The following is an 18,091-nucleotide window of genomic DNA, read 5'->3' as shown; positions in this document are numbered from 1 at the left end:
TATAATCCCCTTTAAGGTAAAACATTATGGTTTTATGCCTCATATAATGCTTTGTAGTTTACATTTCTTCATAGAACTATATTATATAATTTTTCTCAGATTATTAAAAGTCTTCTACTACAAGATGAGTTTTTAAAGTTTATTTACCTATTTTTTGAGAGAGAGTGAGAGAGAGAGAGAGAGAGAGAGAGAGAATATGAGGAGAGGGGTAGAGAGAGAGGGACAGAAAGAATCCCAAGCAGGCTCTGAGCCATTAGCCCAGAGCCTGATGTGGTGCTCAATCTCACCAACCATGAGATCATGACCTGAGCTAAGATCAAGAGTCAGCTGCTTGGAGCGCCTGGGTGGCTCAGTCAGTTGAGCGTCCAACTTCGGCTCAGGTCATCATCTCACGGTCTGTGAGTTCGAGCCCCGCATCGGGCTCTGTGCCGAAAGCTCAGGGCCTGGAGCCTGTTTCAGATCCTGTGTCTCCCTCTCTCTCTGACCCTTCCCCGTTCATGCTCTGTCTCTATCTCAAAAAAATAAATAAATGTTAAAAAAAAAAAAAGAGTCAGATGCTTAACCAACTGAGCCACCCAGGTGTCCCTACAAGATGATTTTTTTAATGACTGTAAAATATCTCAGCCTAAGAAATATTTCAGTTAACTTTAATATCTTATTACTGGACACATAAGGTTTTGTTTAAAATTTATAACATTTTATTCATTGAACCTTGTTATAACTAAATAATTTTCCCACCTCTGACTATCTCCTTAGACAAATTTCTATAATTGGAATTGTTATATCAAAGAGTAAAAAAAATTATGCACTTTTATGTATATATACATATACATAAATATCTTCAATTCTATCACTCTTTGATATCTAGGTAGATAGATAGATAGATCTCTGTATATATCTATTTTCAGGAAATTTGCATCCTCCCCAAGAGAGTATGAGAATGTTCATTTCTTTGTACCCTCAATGACACTGGTCATTATCATGCCTTAGATGTTTTGATCTATTTGATTATGAGTAAAGTTGAACATTTGTTTGTATGTTTATTGGCTAGCATAATAGGCAGTTTTCCAGACCATTGAACATTGGATCAGGAAAACAGGATTCAGTGGACCTTGACATGGAGGGCCTCATTTGTCCATGGACTACACTTGGCATGAGCACATGGGGTGGGGATGCCAGGAGATAAATGGAACATTCCCAAGACAAACTAACCTGCTTTACCAGTTAGTTTACCCAGAACCAGCCTACCTAGGAGATTTGTAATAAATTTTGTGACACTAAAACTATAAAAAGTAATGAAAGGCAGATATGGACTATTCTTAATTTTTTTAAATATTAATTTGGCAAAGTAAAGAAAATATAAATGAGAAACTAACAATCACATACATTAGCATTATTGAGAATTAACCATTTTAGTACATTTGCTTCCATGGACTTATACTAGAATGTTTCTTAATGGGATAAAAATGAAAAAATAAAACAACAAAAAAAACCCCTCCGAATTTCCTACCTTTGATAGATATGTATAATTTTATCCATTTATCTTATTAGAGTCCTCCAATACATATATACATAAATATGTGTATAAGTGTGTAAAAAATGTATCTTGAAGGGTGAAACCTGTTATCCTGGGGGGCTGAGGGGTAAAGGAACTTTTACTTTTTGTTCTGTATTGATATAAGTATCTTCAAAGAGAGATTATGAAATTCATAAATAGCTTAATTAAAAATGCTTACTACTACTACTAGAATCTTTAGAATTTTTAGTATTTTAAAATTTAAAGACAAGTCTCAGTCTCATTTTCTTTGTTATATAAGCAGTTTATAGTGACTGATGGTCACTATAGGTCACTCTATGGTCACTATAGGTTACTCTATGGTCACTATAGGTCACTATAGGTCACTCCTAGGGAGCACCTAGGAAGAGGAAACACAATTAATCACAGTTCTGAACAGGAAGTCTATCTCTTCCTGTTATTCCACTGGATTCCCAGTAGATGCTTAACAAAGAAAAGAATAGTTATTAGTCTGGGCATTTAATGCATATGCTTATCTAGTACAGCCTGGCTGTATTATTATTTTTTAAAAGATTATTATTATTATTATTTATTATTATTATTTTTTAAAGATTTTATTTTTTATTTTTAATATTTTATTATTATTATTTTTTAAAGATTTTATTTTTTAGTAATCTCTACACCCAGCTGGGGCTTGAGCTCACAACCCCGAGATCAAGAGTCACATGCTGTTCCAATTGAGCCAGCCAGGCTTCCCTACAGCATGGCTCTATAAAAGTGAAGAAAATTTTTTCCAAGGATTGATTAAGGATGACATGGAGCTGATAAATTTATGTTTTTACCATGAGTCTTATGACAATTTTAAGCTGAGCCTCTTGAGAATTTGTTTCTCAAACAAGAGGTCCTTTCCTTTCATTAATTAGTGGATAGTAAATATGCAACTTGGTAATAGATCCCTAAGAATTCTGCCATTGGTTAAGATTATTGGATTTGAGAGGCACCTGGGTGGCTCAGTTGGTTGAGTGTCCGACTTTGGCTCAGGTCATGATCTCACAGCTCATGAGTTTAAGCCCCGCATCAGGGGCTGGCTGCTGTCAGCGCAGAGCTCACTTCAGATCCTCTGTCTCCCTGTGTCTCTGCCCCTTCCCTGCTCATGCTCTTTCTATCAAAAATAAATGAATATTAAAAAAAAAAAGATTATTGGATTTGAAGTCCAACTTCTTAGTTAACAAAAAATTTGGTTTTTTTAGTAACTAGTTAAATGATTTCAGACAAGTTACTTAACCACTGACATTTAGTTTTAGCTATTATTATTGAGTTCTTACTACAATTAGGCTTTGTGTTAAATGCTCTATTTCTATCATTCATGTAGTATAAAGATAAGGAAACTAGGCACATGGAAGTTATACAACTTACCTAAAGTCTCTGGCAGAACTGGGCTTTAAAATGAAGCAATCAGGGGCACCAGCCTGGCTCAGTCAGTAGAGGATGTGACTCTTGATCTCAGGGTCATGAGTTTGAGCCCCACGTTGGGTGTGGAGCCTACTTAAAATAAAAATTAAAAAAAATATAAAACAAACAAAATAAAACAAATTATATTGTGGAGCCACATAACCACTGTTGTCTCCTGCTGCTGTCATTGGAATTATAATTAACAAAGACAAGTATTGATTATGCATGATAATAAGGTTTAGATGGCTGAGTGAAATCAAATCAAATCAAAATGCCTCTCAAACTTCATATTAGTTTGGCTGAAGTTTCTCTTTTCTCAATCAAAATCTCCAACTACACTGTTAATTGGTAACAAAATTAACAGGTTTGAATTATGTCCTTTTAATTGTGAAATTCTTAATAAAAAAAAGAGGGGGGCAAAAGGCCTAACGAGGGAACTTTATAATGGGTCATTTATAAACTAGACAGTCATCCTTGAATAATGAATGATGACTAAGCATCTTTTGAAGAACTCAGACGAGTGAACGCCTCTTCTATGTATTCTTAGAATAAACCTATCTGACCATTTGTGACATTTAAATATATTGAGCTCACAGGTGTCTTGGGCTATCATCTAAATGCAGTAGCAAGTTAGGGGCGCCTGGGTGGCTTGGTCGGTTAAGCGTCCGACTTCGGCTCCGGTCATGATCTCACACTCCGTGAGTTCAAGCCCCACGTGGGGCTCTGTGCTGACAGCTCAGAGCCTGGAGCCTGTTTCAGATTCTGTGTCTCCCTCTCTCTCTGCTCCTCCCCTGTTCATGCTCTGTCTCTCTCTGTCTCAAAAATAAATAAACGTTAAAAAAAAAAAATAAATGCAGTAGCAAGTTAAACTGTTATCAGTATTTGGACAGAAGTTTTTATTGAATGCTTTCTGAATTTCATTATCAAGGCATTATTTCTTAGAGTAAAATGTCAAAATACAAATACAAGGATCACAATAAAAGTTGGGTTGATCATGGCTGTTTTGAAAAGGAATGATGCCCAACTTCTTTCTTAATGCCGTTTAATTTGGAATCCTTATTTTTAACAACAGTTTTTGTTTTAGGTTGAACAAATCCTGGCGGAATTTAAAGCCAGAGCCTTGGAATGTCACCCTGACAAGCATCCTGAAAACTCCAAAGCTGGTAAATATTTAATAATGTCTGTTTCCCATAAAAATGAATAATATCTAAATCTAAAAAGCTATTGAATAATTACCTAATTTTCTTTTATATATTATGCTCAAACTTATTCTTTCATTCAATGCCAAAGAATGTTTTTTGCACTATTTGATGGTAGGAGGGGAGGGAATGGTGTAGGGTCCTTTCTCCAATAGTAGTCATTTCTCATCCATTTTTCTTTCTGCTGTAACATGCTGCTTCCTGGTTTAAAATTTGTTCACTTTATGCTTTATTTCACCAGCTCTTGAGAGTTAACATGACTTAAGTATGTTTGTAACTAGGTGATTGTCTTGATGAGAACTTGATGTATTTTCTTCTTTTGGGGGAACTGAATATGTCTCTATATGATATATGGTAATATATTCATACTTTTGAGTTTTTTCTTTAGCATAATTTAAATTCCCTTATCATAAAGTTTGACATAATTGCTCATGTGTATCTCAACTTAAAATAATACAGACAGGAGGAGCACCTGGGTGGCTCAGTCGGTTGAGTGTCCGACTTTGCCTCAGGTCATGATCTCGCGGTCCGTGAGTTCGAGCCCCATGTCGGGCTCTGTGCTGACAGCCCAGAGACTGGAGCCTGCTTCCGATTCTGTGTCTCCCTCTCTCTCTGCCCCTCCCCCGCTCATGCTCTGTCTCTCTCTCTCTCTGTGTCAAAAATAAATAAACATTAAAAAAAATAATAATACAGACAGGGGCACCTGGGTGGCTCAGTTAAGCACCCAACTCTTAGTTTCGGTTCTGGTCAGGATCTCGTGGTTTGTGGGTGTGAGCCTTGCAACAGGCTCACTGCAGTCAGCCTGTCAGTGCAGAGCCTGCTTCAGATCCTCTGTCCCTCTCTCTCTGCCCCTCCCCTGTTTGCGCTTTCCCAATAAATAAATAAATATTAAAAAAAATACAAACATACCATTTATCCTTCTTTAACCTGTCTCCCTCCTGCTCCTCTTTTATCTCTCTCCTTCCTTTTAGAGCCAAACTTCCTGAAAAAGAAGTCCACAGTTTATATCTCTACTTCCTTCGCCAATTTTCAATTTATCCCAGGCTGACTTCCCTCTCACCTTTCTTGGAAATGGCTCTTGTAATAGTCATCAAAGACTTCTTGGCTGCCAAATCCAACATTTACTTTTTTAGGTTTTATCTTCCCTGAGTTTGCATCAGAAATTGGCACTGTTGACCAGGCCTCCTTGAAACATTCTTTCTTTTAGGTACCAAGATACACACTCATACTTTTCCTCCAACTTCTTGGGCTTTTCTTTCTTTCTTTCTTTCTTTCTTTCTTTCTTTCTTTCTTATCTCTTTTTAATGTTTATTTATTTTTTAGAGAGAAAGGCAGAGTGTGAGCAGGGCAGGGCAGAGAGAGAGGGACAGAATCTGAAGCAGGCCCCAGGCTCTGAGTTGTCAGCACAGAGCCTGATGCGGGGCTTGAACTCATAAGTGGTGAGATCATGACCTGAGTAGAAGTCAGACACTTAACCAACTGAGCCACCCAGGCACCCCTTCAGTTTCTCTTTCTGTCTCTGTCGTGACTCCTCTTCTGCCTTAAATTTCCCTCCTAAACTCTCATTTCTGGGCTAACTCCCCACTTTCTCTCTGGAGTCTTTTTTAAAAAAAATGTCTTTATTTGTTTTGGAGACAGAAAGAGAGAGAAAGAGAGCAAGTAGGGGAGGGGCAGAGAGAGAGGGAGACAGAATCTGAAGTAGGCTCCACACTCTGAGCTGTTAGCACAGGGCCTGAAGTAGGGCTTGAACTTGTGACCAGCGAGATCACAACCAGAGCTGAAGTCAGATGCCTAACTGACTGAGCCACCCAGGCACCCCAATTTCTCCCTGGAGTCTTGTCCAAGTCTGTGGCTTCAGTCATTAGCTGAAAGCTGAAAGCTGAAAGCTGAAAGCTGAAAGCTGATGGCTTTCCAGTCTATCCTTAACTCAGTTCTCATTCTGATCTTTGGACTCTAGTTTTGAGTGTTCTTAGAAATCTTCGTTTGGAGACATTTCAAAGTCACCTTGTCAGAAACTGAACTCATTGTTTTCCTCTCATCCTGTCTCAAATCTTGCTCATCTTTGTGTTTCCCCATCTTAATAAATGGCAACCCCATCCATTTAATTGGTCAAGCAGAAACCTGTCTCCTTGCTCTCCCTATGTCTACATCTGTTCAGTTACCAAATGCTGTTGATTTACTTTCCACGTCTCTCCTGGAGGTCTTTTCCCCTACATCTTCACAGCCCCTAGAGTAGACAAGTAACCATCATTTCATGCCTGGATCCCTACAGCACTCCTTTCATTGCTTCACACTGCAGAGAGTGGATTTCTTTTTAATTATGGAAAAAATAAAATATTTAATATGTACAAAAAAGGTATAAGAATACTATAGCAAATACCTATGTATGCACACCTAGCTTAAAACTTCAGCAATGTAGTTGAAGTCTTTGTGTATTTCTTTTGTTTTTAATTTTTTTAATGTTTATTTATTTCTGAGACAGAGAGAGACAGAGCATGAGTGGGGAGGGGCAGAAGGAGAGGGAGACACAGAATCGGAAGCAGGGTCCAGGCTCTGAGCTGTCAGCTCGAACTCACAAACCATGAGATCATGACCTGAGCCAAAGTTGGTCGCTCAACCAACTGAGCCACCCAGACGCCCCAAGTCTTTGTGTATTTCTACCTTGATTTTATCCTCAGGGTAGGTACTGTAATACTGTCTTACATTAGATGATTATGTTTACTATAGGTGCATATTATGGGTTTGTGTGTAGTATGTATATGTATATGATTTTTCTATAAGGAAAATATTATGATTAAGATCTATCTTAATCCACATTGCACAAATGATAAAACCCAAACTCCTCTTCATTAAAAATTTTTTTCCTTTATCTCTTTTTAAAGTTTTTATTTATTTACTTTGAGAGAGAGAAAGTGTGAGCAGGGGAGGGGCAGAGAGAGACAGGAGAGAGTGAGAATTCAAAGCAGGCTTGCACTGCTAGTGTGGAGCCTGATGCAGGGGCTTGAACTCACGGACCATGAGATCATGACCTGAGCTGAAGTTGGATGCTTAACCGACTGGCTTAACCACCTTAGCCACCCAGGTGCCCCAATTTTCTTTTATCTTAAGTTTCTTTATTAATTTTCTCTAGAAATCATTGATCCTTTTGATTTGTATAAATAGGCCATTTTCCAATATATCAAGTCATTTTTGTTATACTTTTTAAAAATTGAAAAAATTATTTTATTATTATTATTGTTATTATTATTATTTTGAGAGAGAGAGAGCACACAAGAATGGGAGAAGGGCAGAGGGAGAGAGAGAGACAGTCCCAAGCAAGCTCCACATTCAGCATGGAGCCTGATGTGGGGCTCTATCCCACGACCCTGAGATCATGACCTGAACTGAAATCAAGAGTCAGGTGCTCAACCAACTGAGCCACCCTAATGCCCCATTTTTTGTTATATGATTTTTGCCCTTTTTATTGAGGCACAATTTGTTTAAGGCAATGTGAAGAAACTGTAAGTACAAACTTGATAAATTTTTGTCTACATATTACCAGTTTAACTGCTGCTCAGATGGATGTAGAACATTTCTGGCACCCAAGAGTCCCTTTTTACATCCTGTTCAAAGTCAGTATCCTGTCCCATTTTTGGATCTCTATTTCATTGACTAGTTTTGCCTAGTTTTGAATTTCATCTAAATGGAGTCATACAGTATGTACTCTTTTGCTTTACATTATGTCTGTGATAGTTGCCCATTCTGTACTTGCAGCAATAGTTCATTCTATGTAATTGCTGGGTCTTTAGGTGCAAGCCCCTTCACATTGTGCTTCCTGACTCCTTTGCATCTCTCCATTTTCATTTTCTCTCTACTACCATGCCTAAAATCCCATGTTTCAGCCACATAGAACTACCTTGATTCCTCAATATGCCTTGTTTTCCACTCTTCCGAACTTTATGCCTGCTTCTTCCTCTGTCTGGCTCCCTGTGAGGCCTGCACACCTCTCCACCTTGCTTTGATTGGTTAGCTCATCCTCTTGTGTCAGGTTTCAGCTTAGTCATGATTTCCTCTGGGAAGTTATGTGTGCCCCAGTTACCCAGAGCACACTGTACTTCAGGCAGCAAACCGTGTATCGCACAATCTCCTTGTTGCCTATTTGCTTATTAGTCATGCTGAAAGCTCAGTGAGGCAGGCCTCCTGCTATCTTGTTCATAGTAATATGCCCCTCGCATATTACTCGCATAGCACCTACCATGGAGGACACCTACTTTGTGCAAATCATTTATTGAATGAGTGAATGAATAAATTTCATGAACATTTCTTTAGGAGACATATTAATTACCTCTTTGAACTGGAGTTAGTATTAAGATAGATGCCCTGACGTAAAAGTATAAAAATTTGACAAAAACTTAAAAACAACTACCACCCCAGGTTATTCTTTAACTGGGTTCTTTTCCAATAAAGCGTGGCTTTGAGTTGTTTCTCTGTCCCTGGCAAACAATTTCTGTTTGGGGTACATGATGAATCACTGTGCAATCATTGCCATTTCTGGTTACCATAGTGATGGGAATTTTCACGTACGGGCTACCTCAAGGCTTCTTGTTCAGAGAAACACTGAACTGTAAATATTGTTTAAAATGAAAGGTACACAGACATCAATATCTTCCCCTGTCGGGCTTGTAGTTGATAGATGATTCAATCTTTGGGTAGAAATTGTTTTCAAGTCTGTTTAAGCATCCATTTAATCAATTTAGATTAATATGACCTTCTGAAAATTTAAGTGGTTCTTTATACACTTGAAGAAGGATTAAGAATACTGATAAAAATATTGTAAAATGTTAAACAAAAATTCATCCGGTGCTGAATTTTAGTTTGACAGAAATTCAGAATACATTAGGCAGATTTTGAAACATATTTCATTAAGGTGAAAGTTTATAGAGCAACTACATTATACTTGTATGTATACCTTTTTGGTTCATTAAGTGTAGTCTTAACCATTTCCATTACTAGTTACTAATTTGTTATCATGATGGAGTAGTAGATATGGAGCACAATCTTGTCTGTCTGGATTGCTCCTAGCTCCCACTTATGAGCTAGTTGAACTTGGACAATCTCTTTGAGCCACAGTGTTCTAATAGGAAAAATGGGTAGACTAATAACATTATTGCTTCATGCACCTGATGTGGAGACTAACATTCCTGAGCATGCAGGAATAGCTCAGTGAATGTTGGCAATTATGACTCACTGGACTTTCTTTAGTTGTTGTTGTTTTTTTTTTAATGCAGGATTCCAAGATAAAAATTTAATAGAATGAGATAGTTTTCTTTTTTGTAAGTAAACATTACATCTTTCTCCTTTTCATTCTTTTTTTTTTTAATTCTAAATCTAAGGCTTTTAGGTTTTGAGAAATCCGTTCTCCTCTTCAGGTGGGGGTGATGTAGGCAGGACCAGTTATGCTATAGACATTGTGTCACTGAGCTCAAAAGCTCCTGGCTGGTGTTCATGACAGTCCTGTGTGTACACGTGACAGTAACTGTTCCAGGCCAATGCTTTATTAACTTCTCTCTGACCTTGAAGAAGGGGATTTCAGACTGAATTAAAGATCTGTGAAATGGTATTTTTGTTATTGATTTGTAGGCTTCAAAAACATTGGGGTATTTGAAAGAGAGCTCCTTGTCCTTGCTAACTGATATCTTCTCATGTCTCCATGCTTTCCTACTTTAAAAACTCTTTATTGCTTTTTTATCTGTGAATAAAAATAACATACAGTAATAAATAATGTTGAAAGTGAAAGTACTCTCTTATCTCTCCCTAGCAGAGAAACAGTATTAACAGTCGTGTATTTTCCTCCAGATTTTTTTCAAGGTATGTTCTGATATTATATTTTTATTATTATTTTTCAAGTAATTGTAAGTGGCCTACATTTAAAATGTGGCTATAATAATACAAATTCTATTGTGTAATATGAATTTAAAAGAACTTCTGTATTTTCAGAACAGACCTAGGAGTTAAATCAGAATGTCTTTCAAAGGTCCCAGCGTCATTTGCTCACGTAAGCTTATAGAATGAGATCTCTCTTCTCAGAACTGGTAAATGTTTATCTTGTGTGATTCATTTGATTAGCTACATATTAAAGGGCAAATATAAACCCAAACTCATTTTTATTAAATGTGGTGGAGAGGATGGAACAAGGAAAGGCCACCTATCAGGAAAGATAAAGTCTCTTTAGCTTTCTGCTTATCAATTGTTGTCAAGGCATTGACATCAGAATAATCCCAAGCAGCCTTATTTCATTCTGGAGACTCTGTAAAACAGGTTAACAGTAATGTGCAAAGAAAAGGTGACTCATAGGGGCATCTGGGTGGTTCAGTCAGTTAAGCATCCGACTTCAGCTCAGGTCATGACCTTGCAGTTCATGGCTGTGAGCCCCGCATCAGGCTCTGTGCTGACAGTTCAGAGCCTGGAGCCTGCTTCATGTTCTGTATCTACCTCTCTCTTTGCCCCTTCCCCACTCATGCTGTCTGTCTCTCTCCCAAAAATAAATATACATTAAAAAAAATAAAAAAAAATAAAAGGTGACTCATAGATAAATATACAAATCTTTACAACCACTGCTGTGGTAGTAACTGGCATATGCATCTGTGGTGATAATTTAATGAGCTTTTTATTCCTGTTGGAAAAAGTGACATCTTATTTGTACAGTGGGACATTTAAATTGTCGTCAGCAGCAGGAAGGATTACTCACTGGAGTGAGCTGCTATGGCAAGATGCTTTTTATTAGTTTGTTTATTTCCCTGTAATTTTCAATAACCCCATCTTTAGGGTCTTTCCTTTAATCCACCAGTTGCTCCTACCTCCAGTGGTGATATTAAGTAGCAAATGACCTGTGAGGTACTGTGCTGTCCAGCTTTGGAGTAGGGTCTTGGAGGGACCCTACTGTGGCAGGAAGTATGTCTGGTTGTTGGGGGAACACTTAAAGTGGTGGTGTTTGGAGGATGGGGGCTCAGAAATACCAAATCTTTACCACCTGGGGTATAGAAGTATTTCAGTATTTCCAGTACCATCAGTGTTGATGGTACATTTGCTTCAACACCTGTTTGAGAGACTCTTGACTAATTCCAATGAGGTATTTTAAGCACTATCAGAGCAATTTAATTAGTTTCCCCACTGATACTATTAAAATGTTCCTAATTCACAAAGTGTTTGAAGAATATGTGTCATTTCTTTGGTGGTTGGAGCTCAGAAAATAGTACTATATAACATCTTTATTATATTCACCTCAAAATAGGAAACATTCACTCATTGATTCATTGAACAAATACTTTTTGAGCACCTGCTATGCTGTTTTAATGCAAAGGATATAGCAGAGAACAAAACAGATAAAGTCTCTGTTTTCACAGAGTTTGTATTCTGGTAGAGGGGATAGATCATAAACAAATAAATACATAATGGCCCAGGACAAGTACTATAAAGAAAAGTAAAGTAGGTCAAGGGAGATAAAAGCGTGGGGCTAATGTACAGGCATTTTATATAACATAGTCAGGGAAGACCACCTCCACAAGACAGCATTTGTGATGATATCTGAAGGAAGTAAGCCATATGAGTGCCTGGGGTAAAAGTATTCTTTGTGGAAAGGATTGTAAGTGCCAGAGTCCTGCTTGGCATACTCAAGGAGGATCAGGGAAGCTCGTTTGGCTGTATCAAGGGAGATGGGGAAAGCAGAAGAAAATGAGGTCAGAGAAGGAAGAGAAGGTAGAGGGCAGGCAGAGCATGTTAGGCCTACTAGCCATGCCATTTCTCGTAAGAATTTTTAGTTTTACTCTGAGAGAAATGGGAAGTTATTAAAAGTCATTTTGAGGAGAGGAGTGATATTATATTACTTATTTTTAAAAAGGTCTCTCTGACTGCTATGTAGAAAACAGATTGAGGCAAAGGCAAGGAGATTGGTTGAGAAGCTGGTATAATACTCCAACCAAGAGAAGATGGCGGCTTGAACCAGAGCAGTGATAGTGGAAATGGCAGCAAGGGGTCAGATCTTGGATATATTTTAAAAGTAGAGCCACTAGGGTTTGCTAAGGGATTAGAAGTGAGATGTGAGAGAAAGATAAAAGTCAAGGATGACTCCAAGTGCACAGAAAACTAATGAAATATTTTCTGATCCCCCAAGCAGAATCAATTGTGTCTCTATATTTCTTTTTTTTTTTTTAAGTTTATTTAGAGAGAGAGAGAGAGGCCCTTGCCTCTATATTTCTATCACATGATTTTGAAATGGTTTGTTTATGTGTCTGATTCCTTACTAGACTTTGAGCTTCTGAAGGGCACAACTTGGATCTTACTGATGAATGATGACATTTTATTATCCCTGGAGGTGGAGAAGAAAGTGGAGATTGGAGGGTAGCATCCATTGCAGGAAAATGGAAAGTGCAGGAAGGAAGGGAGTGCAGGAAAAAGGAAAGTGCATGAATGGAAGTGGAGAGCACCAGCTGGGGAACCTGGCCCGTTAGGGTTTGATTTTGTGGCTCCATCACTTGATGTTTTGGGACTTTGGGCAAGTTACATCAACTCCTTCAGCCTTAGATTCTTTAAAATGGGAATAATAATAATAATAATAATATCCACCTCATAAGGTTGTTGTGAAAAAGAAAGAAACTCTGTACTCATTAGTAATTACTTCCCATTTCCCCCTGTCCAGCCCCTGGTAACTATGAATCTACTTACTCTCTCTACAGATTCATCCATTCTGGATATTTTATATCAATGGTATTATACAATATGTGGCCTTTTGTGACTGACTTCTTTCATTTAGCATAGTGTTTTCAAGTCTCATCCATTTTGTAGCATGTTTTAATACTTAATTTATTTTGTGGCTGAGTGATAATTTCATTAAATGTATATACCACAGGGGCACCTGGGTGACTCAGTGGTTGAGTGTCTGACTCTTGATTTCAGCTCAGGTCATGATCCCAGTGTCATGGAATCGAGCCCCACATCTCTCTCTCTCTCTCTCTCTCTCCCTTTGCCCTTCTCCCCCCATTTGCACTTTCTCTCTAAAATAAAAAAATATATATATGCATTTGTTTATCCAACTACTAACTGATGGAAATTTGAGTTGTTTACACTTTATGGTTAGTATAAATAGTGTAACTATGAACATTCATATACAAGTTTTTGTGTGGGTGTATGTTTTCATTTTTCCTGGGTGTATATTTAGGGTTGGAATTTTTGGTTCATATGGTAACTCTATGTTTAACATTTTGATGAACTGGTAAACTGTTGGGTATTTTTTGTTTTGTTTTGTTTTGTTTTGTTTTATTTATTTATTTTGAGAGAGAGAAAGAGAGAACAAATGGGGGAGGGGAAGAAAGAGAGAGAGAGAGAATCCCAAGCAGGCTCTGCACTGTCAGCACAGAGCCTGACATGGGTCTCAAACCTACGAACCGTGAGATCATGATCTGAGCCAAAATCACAAGTTGGACGCTTAACTGACTGCGGCACCCAGGCGACCCTGGTAAATTGTTTTTCAAAACAGTTATACTGTTTTACAATCCCACCTGCAATGCATGAGGCTTCAAATTTCTCCACATCCTCACCAACACTTGTTATTATCTATCTTTTTATTTTAGCCATTCTAGTGATTATGAAGTGTTATCTCACTGTGGTTTTGATTTGTATTTTCCCAATGACTAATGATGAACATTTACTCATGTGTTTATTGCTCATTTGTATATCTTCTTTGGAGAAATGTCTATTCATTTCCTTTACTAATTTTTAAATAGGCTATTAGTCTTTTTATTGAGTTGTAAGAATTTATATATTTTAGATATACATTCCTCATCACATCTCTAATTTGAAAATATTTTCTTCCATTCCATGGTTTGTCTTTTCACTTTCTTGATGATCTCTGAAGCACAAAATTTTCAGTTTTGATGAAGTACAATTTTGTTTCATTTGTTTGTTGCTTGCACTTGTGCTTTTGGTGTCATGTCTAAAGAGCTGTTGCCTAATCCAAGGTCACAAGGATTTACTACCATATTTTTTCTCAGAGTTTTATAGTTTTAGCTTGTACATTTAGATCTATGACCCATTTTATCACTTCTTGGCATTTTGGCTAAGATCAAATGTAAGTCTATGATCCGTTTTGAGTTAGTATTTGTATATGGTGTGAGGTAGGGATCCAATTTCATTCTATTATATGTGGATATCCAGTTGTCCCAGCACCATTTGTTGAAAAGACAATTTTTTTTTCCCAATTTAATGATCTTGGTAGTTTTGTAGAAAACAAATTGACTGTAAATTTGAGGGTTTATTTCTGGACTCTCAATATCCCATTTATTTATGTTTAGTCTAATGCCAGTACCACACTGTTTTTATTAGAGTAGTTGTGTAAAAAGTTTTAAATTGGGAGTGTGAATTCTGTCAACTTTATTTTTGTTTTTCAAGATTATTTTGATTATTCTGGGTCCCTTGCATGTACATATGGATTTGTTAGGATGAGCTTGTCAATTTTTGCAAAAAGAGGCAGCTGGGATTTTGATAGAGATTGTATTAAATCTATAGAGCAGTTTGGAGAGTATTACCATCTTAGCAATGTTAGGTCCTCTAATCCATGAATATTGATGTCTTTCTATTTATTTAGATATTTAATTTCTTTCAACAGTATTTTATAGTTTTCAACATATAAATCTTCCACTTCTTTTGTTACCATTTTTTCTAAGTATTTTATTCTTTTGGATGCTATTGTAAATGGAATTCCTTAATTTCATTTTTCAGATTGCTCATTGCTACTGTATAGAAGCACAATTGATTTTTGTGTATTGATCTTATATACTGTTCTATAGAAAGTTTTAACTTCATGGGCACCCAGATGGCTCAGTTGGTTAGGCATCTTACTCTTGATTTCAGTTTGGGTCATGATCTCATGGTTTGTGAGTTCGAGCCCTGCATCTGGCTCTGCACTAACAGTGCAGAGCCTGCTTGGGATTCTTTCTCTCTTATTTTCTCTGACCCTCCCCCACTCACACTGTCTCTCTCTCACTCAAAAAAAAGGTGCTGCAATGGAAATAATCCAGCTCCACGAGAGAGAGAGAGAGAGAGAGAGAGAGAGAGACAGAGAGAGACAGAGAGAGAGAGAGAGAGAGAAAGTTTTAACTTCATTGAGGAGCAGAAGAGACATTGCAAGTGTTTCCAAAAGGGACACGAATGGTTTCTATTGTATGCCATCTGGTCAAATAGATCATTGACAAAGCTACCACTTATCAACTACCTACCATTTTATGTCTTGTGCTTAAAACTTCCCAATATCTTCTTATTTCTCTTACAACAAAAAAACAGACCAGAATCCTTAGGCCTCTAAAGTCCTGGATGATCAGGCCCTTGTCTAGTCCACAGCCCCATTCTTCATTGTTCTTTCCAGCCCTGTGTCCTCCAGCCACATTGGCATCCTCTACTTTTTCTAAATCACCATGCTCTTTCCTGCCTTAGAGTCTTCATTTACACTGTTCCTCTAGCCTGATCACTGCCCTTCCTCATAACTACCACTAGAAAAAGTAGTTTTCTTCCTAGTAGATAAAATTGTAATTTTGAAAATGTTTATAAATGTCAGTCCCACTAAATAGTTCATGTACACTGTTCACACTTGTGTCATTAGCATCTGTAACAGCATCTGGCACATCACTGGAGCTCAGTAAAAGGAGTGGCTAAATTGTGAGTCAGACACTTTACATACATGATCTCACTTGTCCTTACGATTCACTTCACAAGAGGAAACTAAAGCTTGAAAAGGTGAACTGGCTCAAGGTCACACAGTGAGTAAAAAACAGAGACATACTCCAGTGAGACCAGTTTGCTTGGGAGTTTAAAATAACTCCTCCAGGAAAGAAGTGCTCATCTTTTGATTTGTTTTCCAGTGGAGACTTTTCAGAAACTGCAGAAGGCAAAGGAAATTCTGACTAATACAGAGAGTCGTGCCCGGTATGACCATTGGCGAAGGAGCCAGATGTCAATGCCATTCCAGCAGTGGGAAGCTTTGAGTGATTCGGTGAAAACGGTAAGTTTCTCTCCAGGATGATGTGAATTTATGAAGCTCAGGCTTCCCATGGATTAGACCCACACAAGAGCTCAAGAAGTCAATAAGTAAAGGAGGGAGACCAAGAAGCTGGTAGAATCTGTATATATCTCAGTGTCCACAAACTTCTGTGAGGGAAAATTCAATGGATCAGTGCCAGAAGAGCTCATGACTGCAAGAGCTCATTGGCTGTTTGATTCAATATATACAGTCCTCATTATCATTTATTGTTTTACACATTCTGATAACTGTGCTTCTCAAGTTGCTCATATAATATTGCTGAATTTGAACCAATGCAAATTAATCTCCTCCATCTTTTTAGTTCATATCAACCTGTTCTCTTGTCAAGGATTATGAATTCTGTAAAACACAGAGTTTGATTAATTAAAGAAAACTGTAAATTATTTTAAGCTTATTATTGTTATAGGTTCAGAGAGACTTCTTAAACCATTGTGTTCTCTTTCTTCATGCTATTAAAAAAACTAAATATAGGGGCCTATATTGAGTTGAGTGTTTGAGTCTTGATTTTGGGTCAGGTCATGATCCCAGGGTCATGGGATCCAGCCCTGCATCAATCTCTGCATTGAGGGTAGAGCCTGCTTAAGATTCTCTCTCTCTCTTTCTCGTTCTCTCTCCCTCTGCCCCTTCACTGCTCATATGCATGCATGCTCATTCTCTCTTTCAAAAAAAAAACCCTAAATATAAAAAAATAAGTATAATTACCATGTTATATACTTATTTTGTTCTTACATTGACCTTTATATATTATATAGAAAATTTGATTTAAAAATTTTTCTACATTCTCAAGTATGACTTATTATCCAGCTTTTTAAAATAGGGACACTTTTCTATGACATGAGACTTAAAATACACAAGTTACTTTATTATATGTATATTTACTTATTTAAATGCAAGTTAGTTAACATAAGTATAGTATTGGTTTCAGGAGTAGAACCAAGTGATTCATCACTTACATATAACACCCAGTGCTCATCCCAACAAGTGTCTTCCTTAATGCCCATCACCCATTTAGTTCATCCCCCACGAACTTTCCCTCCAGCAACCCTCAGTTTGTTCTCTGTATTTAAGAGTCTCTTATGGTTTGCTTCCCTCTCTGTTTTTATCTTATTTTATTTTTCATTCCCTTCCCCTATGTTTATCTGTTTTGTTTCTTAAATTCACAAATGGGTAAAATAATATGGTATTTGTCTTTCTCTGACTGACTTATTTCACTTAACATGATACTCTCTAGTTCCATTTATGTTGTTGCAAATGGCAAGATTTCATTCTTTTTGATTGCCAAGTAATATTCCAGTGTGTGTGTGTGTGTGTGTGTGTGTGTGTGTGTGTGTATACAAATTACTTTATAGGCAAGTCTTTAGGGACATTTGATAGAATTAGTCTATAAAGGGATTCACATCTCTTAAATTACACCCCTTCGGTCATTTAGATTTCCTTCTCAACAGTTTTTATTTAAAAAAGACAAACAAATTGTTTTTTCACTGATAAAAGACCTATAATAGTGAGGGAGAGTCTTTGACATAATGGGGAAAACATTGCAAAACTCTCAAAGTATATATAGTTGAAAGCCACTCTACATAAAATGTAAACTGTTTTCTTCATCTCATATTGGAATAAGTTATATATTCATGTGATTTGTTTCAAGTAGGTTAATTATTTATGAAGGATTAACCATATGATTATTGTGTATATACACAAAATAACTAGATTCTTTAAAAAAATAGTAACTACTTCACATACTCAAAAATAAGAGTTTTTTCCTTTCCATTGTGCATATCCAAAATTCCTTGTTGACACTGACTAAATAAACACTGTTCCACCATCTCCACATAACCATATTTCCATTCTCCTGAGTAT

At 37.1% G+C, this 18,091-nt stretch overlaps 1 protein-coding gene across 1 annotated transcript in view; it reads left to right on the top strand.

Annotated features, from left to right (window-relative positions):
- The window catches only part of DNAJC12 (DnaJ heat shock protein family (Hsp40) member C12), a 39,666-nt gene that overhangs the window by 6,754 nt on the left and 14,821 nt on the right, over positions 1 to 18,091 (top strand). Inside the window, exons 2-3 of the mRNA XM_047825646.1 lie at positions 4,053 to 4,131; positions 16,056 to 16,195. Coding sequence (XP_047681602.1) covers positions 4,053 to 4,131; positions 16,056 to 16,195 — 219 coding nt within the window. The remainder of the gene's footprint in view (positions 1 to 4,052; positions 4,132 to 16,055; positions 16,196 to 18,091) is intronic.

This window comes from Prionailurus viverrinus, chromosome D2 (assembly GCF_022837055.1).
Source record: "Prionailurus viverrinus isolate Anna chromosome D2, UM_Priviv_1.0, whole genome shotgun sequence".
Lineage (NCBI taxonomy): Eukaryota > Metazoa > Chordata > Mammalia > Carnivora > Felidae > Prionailurus > Prionailurus viverrinus.
This window is presented reverse-complemented; position numbering and strand designations above follow the sequence as displayed.